General features: G+C 50.1%; 1 protein-coding gene across 5 annotated transcripts in view; it reads right to left on the reverse strand.

The window, feature by feature from the left end:
* The window catches only part of LOC144170706 (secretin receptor-like), a 358,512-nt gene extending 349,671 nt beyond the window's left edge, over window positions 1–8,841 (reverse strand). Inside the window, exon 1 of one of the 5 annotated variants that reach the window (XM_077700659.1) lies at window positions 8,502–8,841. In XM_077700659.1, the coding sequence (XP_077556785.1) occupies window positions 8,502–8,558 (57 nt within the window). In that variant the 5' untranslated portion in view covers window positions 8,559–8,841. The remainder of the gene's footprint in view (window positions 1–8,501) is intronic. The other 4 variants (XM_077700666.1, XM_077700660.1, XM_077700664.1 and 1 more) reach the window with 4 other exon arrangements.
* Between the last annotated feature and the right edge of the window lie 5,272 nt (window positions 8,842–14,113).

Raw genomic sequence — 14,113 nt, forward strand, 5'->3', positions numbered from 1 at the left:
TCCCACGGGGCGTAGACGTCTTTGGTGAAGCTGGAATAGCGGTTTGTCTGGGTGCGTGGGCGCGCGTGCATGTGTGTATGTGTCTGCGTGCGTGTGCGCGTGGGTTTGTGAGAGCGTGTGTGTGAGAGCGCGTGCGTGTGCGTGTGTGCGTGTGCGCGCTCGTGTGAGCGCTCGCGTGCACTTTGCGACGTTTAAGGGTGCGCATCCGGGATTCACCTATGGGCACAAAGTGAGGTCTTGCAACATCAACGTGTGCTTCGCAGCTTGAAGTTCACTGCGCACAACGAGGTGACCTCACCACATGAGATGACTTCGTAGTTGACGTCACTAAGGAGGAGAAACGAAATTATATGACCCGAGGTAACGACGTAGCTGTTGTATTGCGAAAGCATTACCTAACTATGTTGGTCGAAATTCCAGCGTACGTGGTCCTCAAAATGGCTGATGAATGATACACAAAATGGCCGACTGCCCAAGGAATAAAAAGCAGGTCAACGAATACTCGGAATCACGTCACATTCATCGGGGAAACTCTTAAAAAGTAGAACTGAATTGGAAAACAATTGCGCGAGTTTGGATCTGGGTGAGCTTGGAACAATGGCTTCGTGATATGCGAGATGAACACGAACCCCTGGGCCGACACAGCTCGCTGATTGTAGCTGACGATAGGTGGACATACTGACTGGGTTGTGGCAACTTTCCACTTAGGGAGACATGTGTACTAAAGTCGACACGAGTGAATTAAATGTCCTAATTAGCGCAGTAATAATAATAATAATAATAATAATAATAATAATAATAATAATAATAACAATAATAATAACTTTATGTCCACCTATTAAGCAGGGTACACCAGGAGAAAAAGCTTGACTAGCTCCCGAGTCCTTGATGGTTTGACCTCAGTATTTGCAAAGGAAAAGGAATTGGCTACATCACTACTTACAGACCATAGAGACCTTAGTTGCGGATCATAGCAATCCAAAATGAGATACAGTAAAAAACCAAGAGGAGTACAGCATGTACAAAACATCAGTAAGCTGGTAGAGATATTACTAATGAACACATTGAATTGGCAACAGTTCAAATTAGCGTAAAAAAACACACGGTAATCAGAAGATACACAAAGCACACAAAGAACAAGCCATTACAGTGCAACAAAATAAGGTGGCATAGTAATGAGCAAAGAGTGTGAATAGAGTTAGGTGGCTATGTTTATCATTAGGTGTCAAATAAACGAAATAGTTGCATTTTACTAAATGTTGAGGTATTTAAGCCTTTGTTAGATATGTAGCTCAGGACGCTGGGAAGGTTATGTTGCAGCGTTTGTAGTCCGTAGTTTGTACGTGGTACAGGAATGAAAAAAATTGTTCGCAGAGGGTATGTAGGCACATATTTTTTTAGGCGGGCTATTTCCGACGGTATTGAAATGTTGTGCCTGACATCTTTTTTGGTCACATGACGCTAGCCGTATATGGTAAAGGGAGGATGCCTTTGGTATACTTTTGTCGCGTGGAAGAGTTCAAAAGTGAGATAGTCCCTCGGGCGGCTTAACCGGAACTACAGTATCACTTAGCCTACAACAGGAGCAAGTCTATGCTAATAGCGGTAATAAGGGCGATTGATCGAGCCTTTCAGTTGTAGTTACGAGAGGAGGAAGGCGAAAGACGGGCTGGGAAAATAATTGCGATAATACTCAGAGGAAGCAGACGCGTTTTTGAGTTTCTTACCGACGTAAAGTTCTTACAGCTCATTTCTTATCATGCACCATGACAAGCTGGCCCTTTACACCAGTCATCTTCATTACCTTGTGTTTTACTTCGTTTATTTTTACTGAAATGCTTTACTTCTACTGTCATGTCACTCTCACGAACTATCTTTCTTTTGGCGGTCTCTGCGCTTAGTTGGCCTTGCGCCATTAAAATCCAAACATCATCATGAGACGAAGCAGTCGCACCTTTGAATACATGCTGTCCATGCCGATATAAATAAGGTGGTCCTGCTGCTGCAGCCACCACCTCATGGCTACGTAAAATGAGCGCGTTACCTCGCAGACATACACGCGCACATACACGCACGCACGCAAGTGTGCACACTATAGAGATCTTACAACCGGTGGACCGCCAAAGTAACAATAACTATCAAGAGACTGTACTGTATAGATCGATAACGGCATGGGGTACGGGAAATGAATTTATGCATATATTTTCTAAAGATGTCGCTATAGCCTGAGTTGGAAGGGGTGATAAAAGGACGGGAAGCGGTCTAAATGTCGGCCCTTTCCACGAGGTGGACCTCCTTGGCGAATGCCCACATCGTGAGCAGACTGTCTTCAGTCGTGGCCTAAAGGTGGATTTATTCGTTTAACCTTCATACTCGCGAAGCCTTGTGTTTGTCACGGACATCTGCCAGATTTGGGGAAGATTTTTGAGGATTTTGTGCCGCCTGTAGTGCGTCCAACAGGCTCACTATCCTCAGTGAAATCGTAACCGGAGCGGGCATTGGTGAGGAGCACTTGAGCTGCTTTTCAAGTGGTGCGCTGCATTTTTGAAATCTTCCTTGCTCACTTCTTTCAGTGTCCATTGCTGAATTTCTCATGGTTGGGTCTCATTGAAAAAAAGGAGCCGCTGAATCCTAGGAGTGAGAAAAAAAGGCCTTCCTCGTGAGTTTGTGCCCCACCCCACTTCATTGCCAGTATTTCGCTGTGGATGAGAGCCCATTTGATTTGTATTTCAAAATTGCGGCTGTGTCGTTTTGTGTTCCTCCCCTCGTTTGGTTTTGATTTTGCTTTGATTATAATGTTTAACGCGCCGACGCTACTCAGGCGGTGAAGTGCACCGTATAGTGGAGGGCTCCGGATTGATTTTGACCACCTGGGGATCTTTAACATGTGCCGAAATGTCCAACACGCCGGCGTCCTCGCTTTTCCCCTCCATCAGAAAAGCGGCCTCTGCGGCCGGGAATCAAACCCAGATCCTTGGGCTCAGCAGCACCACGCCTTACCCACTGAGCTACCGCGGCGAGCTCCCCTCGTTTCCGATGAGGGGCTTAAATTCACCTAGGTGGGCACCTTAATGTCTTCAGCGCGCTCAAGTTCTCTGAGCAAACAACTGCTTTCAGGGTTGCTTGAGGTGTCTGCGTACCAACGTCTTAATTTATAGCAAGATGGCACGTAATTTTAGTTCGAATCCAAAGATCTGTTAAGTCAAAGTGAAACATTTTATACAGTATACAATGCCGGGAGTGTGAGCTGGTCTTCCTTGCGAAAGCATTCGACACATCATCGTCATCGTCATCGTCATCGACATCTTCATTGTCATCGTCATCGTCATCGTCGTCACCATCGTTATCGCCATCATCGTCGTCATCATCGTCATCGTCATCATCGTCATCATCGTCATCGTTCTCGTCGTCGTCATTGTCATCGTCGTCGTCATCGTCACCATCGTTGTCTTCTTCTTCTTCTTCTTCTTCTTCTTCTTCTTCTTCTTCTTCTTCGTCTTCTTCTTCTTCTTCTTCACAATCATAATCAGTCAATTTACGTCTACTGGAGAACTAAGGCCGCTCGCACAGGCATTTAACTGCTCATATCCTGCTTTGTCCGAAACCATTCTTTGCCACCAAATTTCACTATCCCGCGAGTACAAGTCTCTAAGAAGGTTTATTGCTCGCACGGAAAAGCCAGCCAGCGTCATTGTTTGTGTACATACCTGCGTGCCAGCCGTTCGAAATTCGCTTTTTTTTTCCCGGGTGAAGTCCTTCCGGGGCGGGCCCAGAGCTGCCCCGCCCAAGGTCCACACGGATCCGAACAGCCTCCCAATATGGGTCTCTATAGCGGCTAAGTGTTCTGGTCTGGAGCTGAGTTATTGGAGTTCCTTGCCTGGCGTCTGACCTGATGGTGTCGCTGTTTATCTTCCGGTTCCTTCCTCTGCCTCCCTTTTGTCTTCGGGCCTCCTCAACTCCGGCACTCGGGCGTCTTGGCTTGGCTTACCTCTTGTCGAGATCGATCCGTGTCGCTGCGACTCCCTACGTGTTGCCTCAATCTGGCGCATACTACACGGGGGTCACGTGCTTGTTTGATGTTCTCCGTCGATGTTCTCGATCATTCCTCACTCACCGCTCCTTCTGCCCTTCGGTGGTTGACCGAAAGGCAGCCGAGCACAAGTTTGTGGAGAGCGAAAAGGAAGCAAGGAAAAGGACGTTGACAGGGAGCGGGCTTTCTTCACGCTGCCACCGTGCCTCACCCGGAGTAACGCAAAAGAATACAAAAACAAAAAAATAGACCAGGAGGCTCAGCTTTTCTTCTTTCCTACACGTCGATACTGTTCTTTGCTACGGTTCTTTCCCACAAGTAGCAACTGTACAGGGGGCACTTTTTGGTGCTGCCTTGCTTGCATATGCTAAGAAAGGCAAGTTCCTTTATAAGAATTTCAAGTGCAAAAATTCAGACAGGGGACGATTGTCTTTGTCACGTTCATCCCATGTCTGAATGTTTGCGCTTGAAATTCGTACAATGAATTACCAACTAGCTCGAGCCTACACGTTGTTAAGTTCCTTTAGTTAATCACATGTTTTCGGGACTATGTCTCAAGGGTCTTGGGTATTAATTTTCAAACAACACACTCATCAGTGCACCACGAACTATTGGGGCGTTATTACTATCTTCTCAGTTAAATAATGAACGTTGCGGTGGCATGCAAGAACGAAAACCGTAAAAGAGGTGTTGCGAATGGACGGGCAAGTACCGTTTTTTTTTATTACCCGCACGCGCATGTAGACAAACAATAAACTACCCCTATAGCCGAAACGACAACAATGGGGACCAGGAAGCTTTACAAAATCAAGTCCAACACCACACGAACCAACCCACAAGCGAGCGGACCCTATCTATTTCTGATGATTAGTGGGGTGGTAACGTGGTTCCTACGGATAATGGCATTCCACGGATGTGTCATTTTTTACCTCCACGCACTCCTCCCCAAATCCAGGTTGCTTCGACCGTGCCGGAATGACGCAATCGGGTAGACATCGGCTTCGTAACTCGAGGGACAAAGGGTCGATTCCAACAACCGAAAGCGTTGTTCGCTTCGTTTCACCCATTATCATCGTCATCGTCAGAGAAAGTTCCTGCACTGCGTTTTGGGGTGACTGCAGGCGACATCTGTGAGAGGCTGAAAGCTTCGCCTTAAAAAAGCAGAAAAGCCGACACAGACACACGTGTGCCCAATAAAAGAGAGGTCAGGAGGCAACATCGGCGTAGCCGCTAAGTGTGGGTATTTTAAAGAGCACGCGTACAAACAGCCAACTGACATCATGAAACACTTGTTGCAAAGTGGCCGTCAAAATCTGTCATCCCTTTGTGCCCTCTTCCTCCACACTTCCTTATCTCGCGCGGCTACTATATATACATATGTGAGACCTTCGCCGCTGATGAAAGAGACAGCGAACGCGCACACTTGCCTCAGAACTCTGTTGATTGGAACAACGAGCCACTCCACACGCAAGCGTGAATCCTTCACAGCGAAGCTGTCAGGGTGCAACTTTCGCAGGGACCCTTCTTCACCTCGTCGTGCGCCAACAAAGGCGTTGTCGAAGCCTCGGCAACTCGCGTTTTAATGCTCATCTCTGTGAAAAAAATAACGAAGTTAAGGTTCCTACACAACCGTACAATTTCGGCCAGTTTTGCTCGTACTGCTGTCACAGTGTAACCGCGAATATATATATATATATATATATATATATATATATATATATATATATATATATATATATATATATATATATATATATATATATATATATATATATATATATATATATATATATATATATATAAGCCGTCGAATATTCGTATTAGGTTCAGTACAGCATGTTAGTTTGTGCTGCATTTTAACAAGATAAACTACCACAGCTTCCTAAGGCATGTTTGGAGAAGCGTGAAGGCTTCGTTCAATGCTAGGAAAACGCGGCCAAGTGATTGTCAATGCTTCAAAGACGCAAATCGCAACCTCAGAGCGAACCCATGCGACGATTTTCCACACACTAAGTAAGCACATATACGACCCATCTAAATGTATACCAATACGTGGTTTACGAGATAAAGGTTATGGGGTACCTATTGTACTCCTTCTTCATGTTCGATGCGTGTATTGTCTCTCCTAGAACCGTTCCCTTTTCGCTGTTTTGAAGTAACCGTCTTGACACAATGGAAGCCCCGCTTTTCGCACGCGCTGTTTGTCCAGAGATCGTATGAGAACTTTTTTGTCGACCAACCGGTCTATAGGAAAATGCATCAGTGTTTTCACAGGGCGCCATCGGTCCCACAAAGAAAGCTATCGGTTTGAATGGGAAAAAAACTACGCGTAATAGACGGGAATTTGACGAGTCCGAAACATTTTTCAAATGCTCTGTTGTTTCTATTAAACCTTATACGGCCGGCTCTCTTTTTTAGACGTTCTGTGCCTCCCACTTTCCATTATTTTCATCCTTGTCGTTCCCTATCTCCCCCCAACCTATTAAGCCTCTTCAGACTCCCCCGTGTGCTTGCACCGTGGCTAGAATGCCGCTAGGCCAACGTTCTAATTCGGCTCTTTCCTGAAGCGGACAAGGGACAAATACACACCAATCTCTACTTTCAGGGAAAGTTCGATTCTAGTGCATTACGTGAACTAGTTTAGCGGGTGCGACACTCCACGATTCGTTGCACAAGCGCAGTTCGTAGCCTCCCAACATCGTCATTCAATTTAGCGGACGTGCGGACGGACGCTGAACGAGTCCGTGGTTTTCTATACGCTCCCAATGTGCAAAACCAGACGAAAAACGCCCGTATGAAGAAATTTCTTTATGGCGCTTGCAGGCATAAACCGTGTTCTGGGTTAGAACGCGCCGCCTGTTTCCGATGGTTCTGCACAATGGCGACACTGGCACCCAGCTGCTGCGAAGTAGTTAATAAAGTAAAAGCTGAGCTGAACGTTACTTTTACTTCTTATCTATAGCCACCAAAGGCCATATGAAGGTACGTCTGGCCTGGTTTATAACAGTACCGCTAAACTAAAGCAGCTAACTTGTTTTAAGTTTGCACGCATCGTAAAATGTCGGTACATTCGGCCCCTTCAGCAAGGGCTTTGAGAGGGGAAAAGTAAGCGTCATTCTATCTGCCTTTTCAATCTACATTCCAGCTCTTCCTGTTTCATTAGAACAATGTATGTTTAACGGCAAGTACATCACCAGAACAAGCAAAGCAAAATCCGCGTACGAGCTCTGATCTTCGGCTGCAATCCAAAAAAAGTAATGGCGGTGCATTCAAGACGCCTTGCTTTATGCCAAGAGGACATCAAGAGTAATCAGGCCCAGGGAGTGATACAGCGTCTGTATGGCGCGGGAGGCAAGAAAAAAATAGATACAATGTTTGCGTAAGATATCCGGACGCGAGCGGGACATGCGATAAACATTCCCAGTCGGGCCGCGCCACAGGCTTCGCAAAGTGACGGGGCTACAGGCCGGAGAACATTGATGTGTGCTCCGAAGACGATGTTCATTGTATATTTTCTTCTAGTTCGTTTGAAGTGAATCGGATGAAGTCCTAATTGGCGCAAACCGTTGCTTCCTTTGGAAATAAAACCGCCACTCCCTAGAATGATAAAACTATTCTTTTTGGGTTATGATCACTAATGGTGATCACGAAATGCAAGCTGTGTGGCCTCGTAAGGTAACCGCATCAGGCTCGTGATTGTTTACACAGCTCAAGGCAACTGCTCTCAAAAGGTTCTGCACCTCAGTTTAGGAGCGACGTCGGACGATTGAGAAGACGAATGTCGGGAATTAGACAACGGTATTTATTTTTCAAAATCTTGCGAAGTGTTTAGTACACACACGTACTCACCCACAGCCGAAACAAGAACACCACAGGGGCCTGCCGTTAATTTTAGCACTAATCTTGTACGTTGGGTCGTGATGGTCTTCGCCCTGGCTACGATCTCTAGAAGGTAGGGCGCGAAAACAATCAAGCCACCGTTGAGTTTCACGTCGCGCGAACGTAAGTAACGCGGACCAAATTGGCGGTAGCTATGTGTGACGCAGCAGCGTTCTAAATTCAGATCACTTCAAAGTCAGAGTATGGAGAACAGTTGCGCCGTCAGGTGCACAACAAAGAACCAAGGAGAAAGATTAGAGAACGTGGCGGGACACTTCACGACAACCGATAGCGTATCCTGTGGTCACTGCACCTGGTTAGGATGGAGAGTGCTCATCTGCGTCAATAATCCCGGAACATTTTGCGACGCGGACGACCTCCGACCCGAATGTGGGGCACGGCAAAACCGCGGCGGAGAGTGGAGCTGGAGGAAGTGACGCAAGGGCGCTGAAAGCACCACCACCGCCCTAGCTGGGCCACATCCCCAGCCTCTCCTCCCCCGGACTGATAACGAAGAAAAGAGGAGGAGGAGCAGCGGGGAGAGGGCGGTGTATGGTGCGGGCCGAAGACCGATCGAGCGGCGACTACTCACTTGGAGGGGCGGCGGCGGCGAGTCGTCGTCGTGGACCTCAGCGGGCAAGAACACCATTGCGAGAGGGAGACGGGGGCGCCCGTGCGCGCTCGTGCCGTACTGGAAGCTTGCCGGCGCCTGGGTGCCGCACCGCCGCTGCAGCCGCCCCCCTCCTCACTCAATCATAAAATAGCGTCCGTTAGCGCGGCGATAAGCGGACGTCCGCGGGAGCCGTGCAAATGCAGCCGCCGCGCTGTCAGTCCTCGGCAGGGCGAGAAGAAGATCCGTTGACGGCGACGCCGGCGGCGAGGAGGACGCGGGCTCGACCCAGAACAACGCGCGACCACGGCGGTTGCTCGCTCGTTCCACATTGCCACTCGAGTGGAGGGACGGCGCGGCGGCTGTTCTTTGTCTCATGGTGCTCTCGATTTGTCCCGCGGCCGAGGGCTACACGGGTCCCGCGCGGAGCCAACTCGAGGCTGGGACGTGTTTCGAAGCCGGTGACTGGACGCAGATGTCGGTCTTTCTGTGTGGCTCCAGGAGGTCACCGCAAGCTTCGGGCCGGGACCGTGTCTGTAGCGCTGGAAATCTTTAAAAAGGCAGGCGCAGAGAACTTTCCTAAGCGAATGTTTTACAAACCTTTGCAGCTCAGGGGGTGATGCGACCGAAAGCTGCAGAAAACGGGGGATGAACCATGGATCGTTTAATCGATGGAAGAGACTTACACTGACTGGAAAAGTTGACAGAGTTGTTCTCAGAATAGCTCCGGGCTATAAAGGTACTGATTAAGAAAATAGGAAATGGCGACGTAATTATAATTCACAAAAAGGTGTGTTGTGTAAAAGTTGATTGGTTGTAGGGTTTAACGCACCGACGCAACGCAGGCGACGAGGCGCGCCGTAGTGGAGGGCTCCGGATTAATTTTGACCACCTGGGGATCTTTAGCGTGCGCCGAAATCTCGTACACACGGGCGTTTTGGCTTTTCGCCTCCATCAGAAAAGCGGCCGCCGCGGCCGGGAATCGAACCCACGACTTCGTGCTCAGCAGCGCAAAGCCTTAGCCACTGAGCCACCGCGGCGGGTGTTGTGTATAAGTTGCTGACCACGGTAAGTGGGAACAGCATAGGCGACGCCCAATATTTCAAACATACCGGAGAACCGGCTCTATTTACGACACGCAACTAAACAATGGATTCATATCACTGAACAATAATAGAGAAATCAGCGGTTTAGAAAGAGTCTGTATGCACGGTGCATACTGATTCACTAGACATAGCAGCTGTAGTGGAACCATTGAGACCAGGGAACTGAAGATAATTCCATAACCACAGCGTTTTTTTTTCAGGACATGCACAAGGGATGCCCGTCGAACAGGATATTGTCACGAAGACAAGGACGATGCAGTGGTGTTGAATGAGAAACACGTTTATTGGAGCGAACTTGTGCTCCCCTAACAACTCAAAAGAATACAGAGGCGGCGAAGCAGCGGTCAACAAAGTGACTTGCACAGGCGAGTGACGTCGAATCGAATGCCCCGGCGTCCGCACTGCAGGCTTTTTATCTTTTGGCGCGCGTGGTTCTCGAAACGTCGATTCGCATCGAGAACATAGTAGATCCAAGAAGATTATTCTGGGCTGTTCACGTTAGATCGGAATGCTCTCCCTATCACAACAGATAACACATGCGGCACAGAAAAAAAGAATGGAACACGCGCTTCCCTTGGCGCAGAGATAACACAGACCGGCGCAGCCGGGCGGTAAAAGCAAAACACAAATAAACAAACCCAATGTATGGTTCGCGGCATTACCCCCCCCTCTAAGAGTGCATCGACCCGATGCTAACATAAGCGACAGTCCGAACAAATGAAAATAAAAGTTCGTCATCGTCCGTAGAAAGGTTTTAAGCGAACCACGTGGACGACTTCAGGCCGCGTGCGTCGTCGTGATGTGCCGGAGTCACCATCGGGGATCACTTCGTAGGTAAGTTGGCCAACACGTCGTAGAATCCGGTAGGGTCCGAAATACCTTCGCAGGAGCTTCTCACTGAGTCCGCGTCGTCGGATGGGAGTCCAAACCCACACACGATCCCCTGGTTGGTACTCGGCGTCTCGGCGTCGGAGGTTGTAGCGGCCCGCATCCACCAGCTGCTGGTCCGTTATACGAACTCGAGCGAGCTGGCGGGCCTCCTCCGCACGTTGAAGATATCCGTGGACGTCGGCGTTGAGGTCGTCGTCTTCTACGTGCGGAAGCATGGCGTCGAGCATCGTGGTCGGCCTTCTACCGTAGACAAGCTCGAACGGCGTCAGCTGTGTCGTCTCCTGGATAGCCGTGTTGTACGCAAACGTGACATACGGGAGCACTTCGTCCCAAGTCTTATGTTCAACGTCAACGTACATTGACAGCATATCTGCGATTGTCTTGTTCAGACGTTCTGTTAGTCCGTTCGTTTGGGGGTGGTACGCCGTCGTTCTTCGGTGATCCGTGTTGCTGTAGCGTAATACTCCTTGCATCAGCTCCGCAGTAAATGCCGTTCCGCGGTCTGTGATTAGGACTTCCGGGGCTCCATGTCGCAGCACAACCTGGCTTATAAAGAACTTCGCCACTTCTTGTGCAGTCCCCCTCGGAAGAGCGGCGGTCTCTGCGTAGCGCGTCATGTAGTCTGTCGCTACGACAATCCACTTGTTCTGTGATCGTGACGTAGGGAACGGGCCTAAAAGGTCCATTCCTAATCTGTTGAAATGGTCTCGATGGGACGGCGATCGGTTGCAGAAGTCCGGCGGGTCTTGTCGGCGGCGTTTTTCGTCGCTGGCAGTCACGGCAGCTCCGGACGTAGTGGGTGACGTCAGAGGTAAGGCCGGGCCAGTAGTACCTCGCCTTGATTTTTCCGATAGTGCGGGCTGTGCCCAGATGTCCGGAAGACGGGTCGTCGTGGCACGCTTCCAAAATTTCGTCACGAAGGTCCGCGGGGATGACGAGAAGGTAATTCGCTCTTGTTCCGGGGCTGAAATTCTTCTTCACAAGGACGGAGTTTCTCAGGCTGAATGCTGGTAAGCTGCGTTTGAAGGTCCTAGGAACGGCAACGTCACATCCCTCGAGGTACTCGATTATGACGCGTAAGTCGGGGTCGGCACGCTGCTGGGCGGCTAGGTCGCTCTCCGTCACGATCCCGAAGAACGCGCTGTCTTCATCAGAGTCTTGTGGTGGTGGGTCGACGGGGGCGCGGGACAGGCAGTCGGCGTCGGAGTGTTTCCTGCCGGATTTATAAACGACTGTAACGTCGAACTCCTGCAGGCGCAAGCTCCACCGCCCAAGACGGCCAGAGGGGTCCTTCAAATTGGCGAGCCAACACAGCGCATGGTGGTCTGTTACAACCTTGAATGGCCTTCCATACACGTATGGGCGAAATTTTGAAATCGCCCATATAATAGCCAGGCACTCTTTCTCAGAGGCAGAATAGTTTTTCTCCTCCTTCGACAGACCACGGCTAGCATAGGCGATTACCCTTTCGCAGCCGCTTTGCTTTTGGACAAGGACGGCACCCAAGCCTATATCACTGGCGTCCGTATGCATTTCCGTTTAGGCATTTCCGTCGAAATGAGCGAGCACGGGCGGGCTTTGCAGGCGTTTTTGCAGCTCGCCGAATGCTTTTTCTTGGTCGTTTTCCCAGCTGAAAGGGGTGCTATCTTTCGTCAAGCGCGTGAGTGGCTCTGCAATGCGTGCGAAGTTTGCGACGAAGCGCCGGTAGTATGCGCACAGCCCGAGAAATCTCCGCACGCCCTTCTTGTCTTTCGGCCTAGGGAAGTTCGCGATAGCTGAAGTTTTTGCCGGGTCAGGTAGGACTCCCGCGGCGTTGACGACGTGGCCCAAGAACTTGAGTTCCCCGTATGCGAAACGGCACTTTTCAGGCTTCAGCGTCAACCCCGACGTACGAATGGCCTCGAGTACAGACTCCAACCTTGCAAGGTGTTCGTCGAAAGTCCGGGCGAATACCACTACGTCGTCGAGGTATACGAGGCAGGTGTGCCACTTAAGGCCAGCTAGCACAGTGTCCATGACTCTTTGAAACGTCGCTGGTGCTGTGCACAGCCCAAACGGCATCACCTTGAACTCGTATAGGCCGTCTGGGGTTATAAATGCAGTCTTCTCTCGGTCTCTCTCGTCCACTTCAATTTGCCAGTAGCCGGTCTTCAGGTCCATCGATGAGAAGTACTTCGCGTGGCAGAGGTGGTCGAGGGCGTCGTCGATTCGGGGGAGGGGGTACACGTCCTTTTTCGTGATTTTGTTCAGTCGCCGGTAGTCAACGCAAAACCTTAATGTGCCGTCTTTTTTCTTTACGAGTACGACGGGCGCAGCCCAGGGGCTTTTCGATGGCTGTATAATGTCATCGCTCAGCATGTCGTCGACTTGAGTCCGGATGGCTTCCCGTTCGTGTGAAGAGACGCGGTACGGTAACTGTCGGGTAGGTCGGGCTCCATCTTCGGTTATTATTCGGTGCTTCGCTAGAGGGGTCTGACGTAGTTTTGCGCTCGACGAAAAACATTCGCTATAGCGACGCAGCAAAGCCAATAATTTTTTCCGTTGTTCTTGCGGTAGCGCCGGATTCACGTCGAATGGCTGCGGGAGCTTGAATGTTTCTACGGGTGTGCGTTCAAAGTCGGCGACTGCGATCACATCACTTGCTTCTTGCGTTTCTTCGAGGAACGCAATTGCAGCTCCCTTGTTTAAATGCTGGTACTCTTCGGTGAAATTAGTGACCAAAACGTGAGATTGGCGTTGCTTAAAGTGCGCAATGCCTCTTGCGACGGAGACACCGCGGTCGAGAAGCAACCTTCGATCACTCTCTACGATAGCGTCGATGTCAGAAGCAGCATCCTCACAGTAGACGGCGATCATCAAGCTTGCGCGGGGTGGCAGGGTGATGTGATCGTCGGCGATCCTGACAGCAGCACGGTGATCGGGGTTCGGCTGCGGCGTCGTGGAGTGATTGGAGGAAAATGTTATCGACTTGGTCTGCAGATCAATTATTGCGCCGTTGTCCGTCAAAAAGTCCATTCCGAGAATCACGTCGCGGGAGCAGTTAGGCAGAACGACGAACGCCGCAGGGTACGTTGTGCCGTCTATGGTGACGCGCGATGTGCACGTTCCACTTGGCGTCACGAGGTGGCCTCCTGCTGTGCGTATGTGCGGACCGTCCCATCTGGTCATAACTTTCTTCAGTTTAGACGCAAATGGTCCGCTCATTACCGAATAGTCAGCTCCCGTGTCTACGAGGGCGACTACGTCAAAGCCGTCGATGGACACCTTGACGTCAGATGCAGTCGTCCTCGAGTTGCGGGTTCGTCGGGGCGTCGTATCTCTGCTTGTACGTGTTGATGGTCGGGCACTGTGCATCGTCGTTGTCGTCGTCTTCTCAACGGACGTCTTGGTCAGGTCGGGTACGCGTCGCGCCGTGTAGCTGTCGTCGTGTTCAGGAGTCTCGTTAGGGCTAGGTCGGGTCGTCGGGATGAGGGCATGTCGTGAATGATGGTCTTCAGCGAGTCGCTGCGTCGTTGGAGGGTTTTCATTTTTCCGCCGTTGTGCAACTTTACCTCCCGAAGTTGCTGCTTTTAGTTTCCCCCGCGTGGGCTGGGGGAC

This window comes from Haemaphysalis longicornis, unplaced genomic scaffold (assembly GCF_048455015.1).
Source record: "Haemaphysalis longicornis isolate Haplotype H1 unplaced genomic scaffold, Haemaphysalis longicornis Haplotype H1 scaffold_2, whole genome shotgun sequence".
Taxonomy (NCBI): Eukaryota; Metazoa; Arthropoda; class Arachnida; order Ixodida; family Ixodidae; genus Haemaphysalis; species Haemaphysalis longicornis.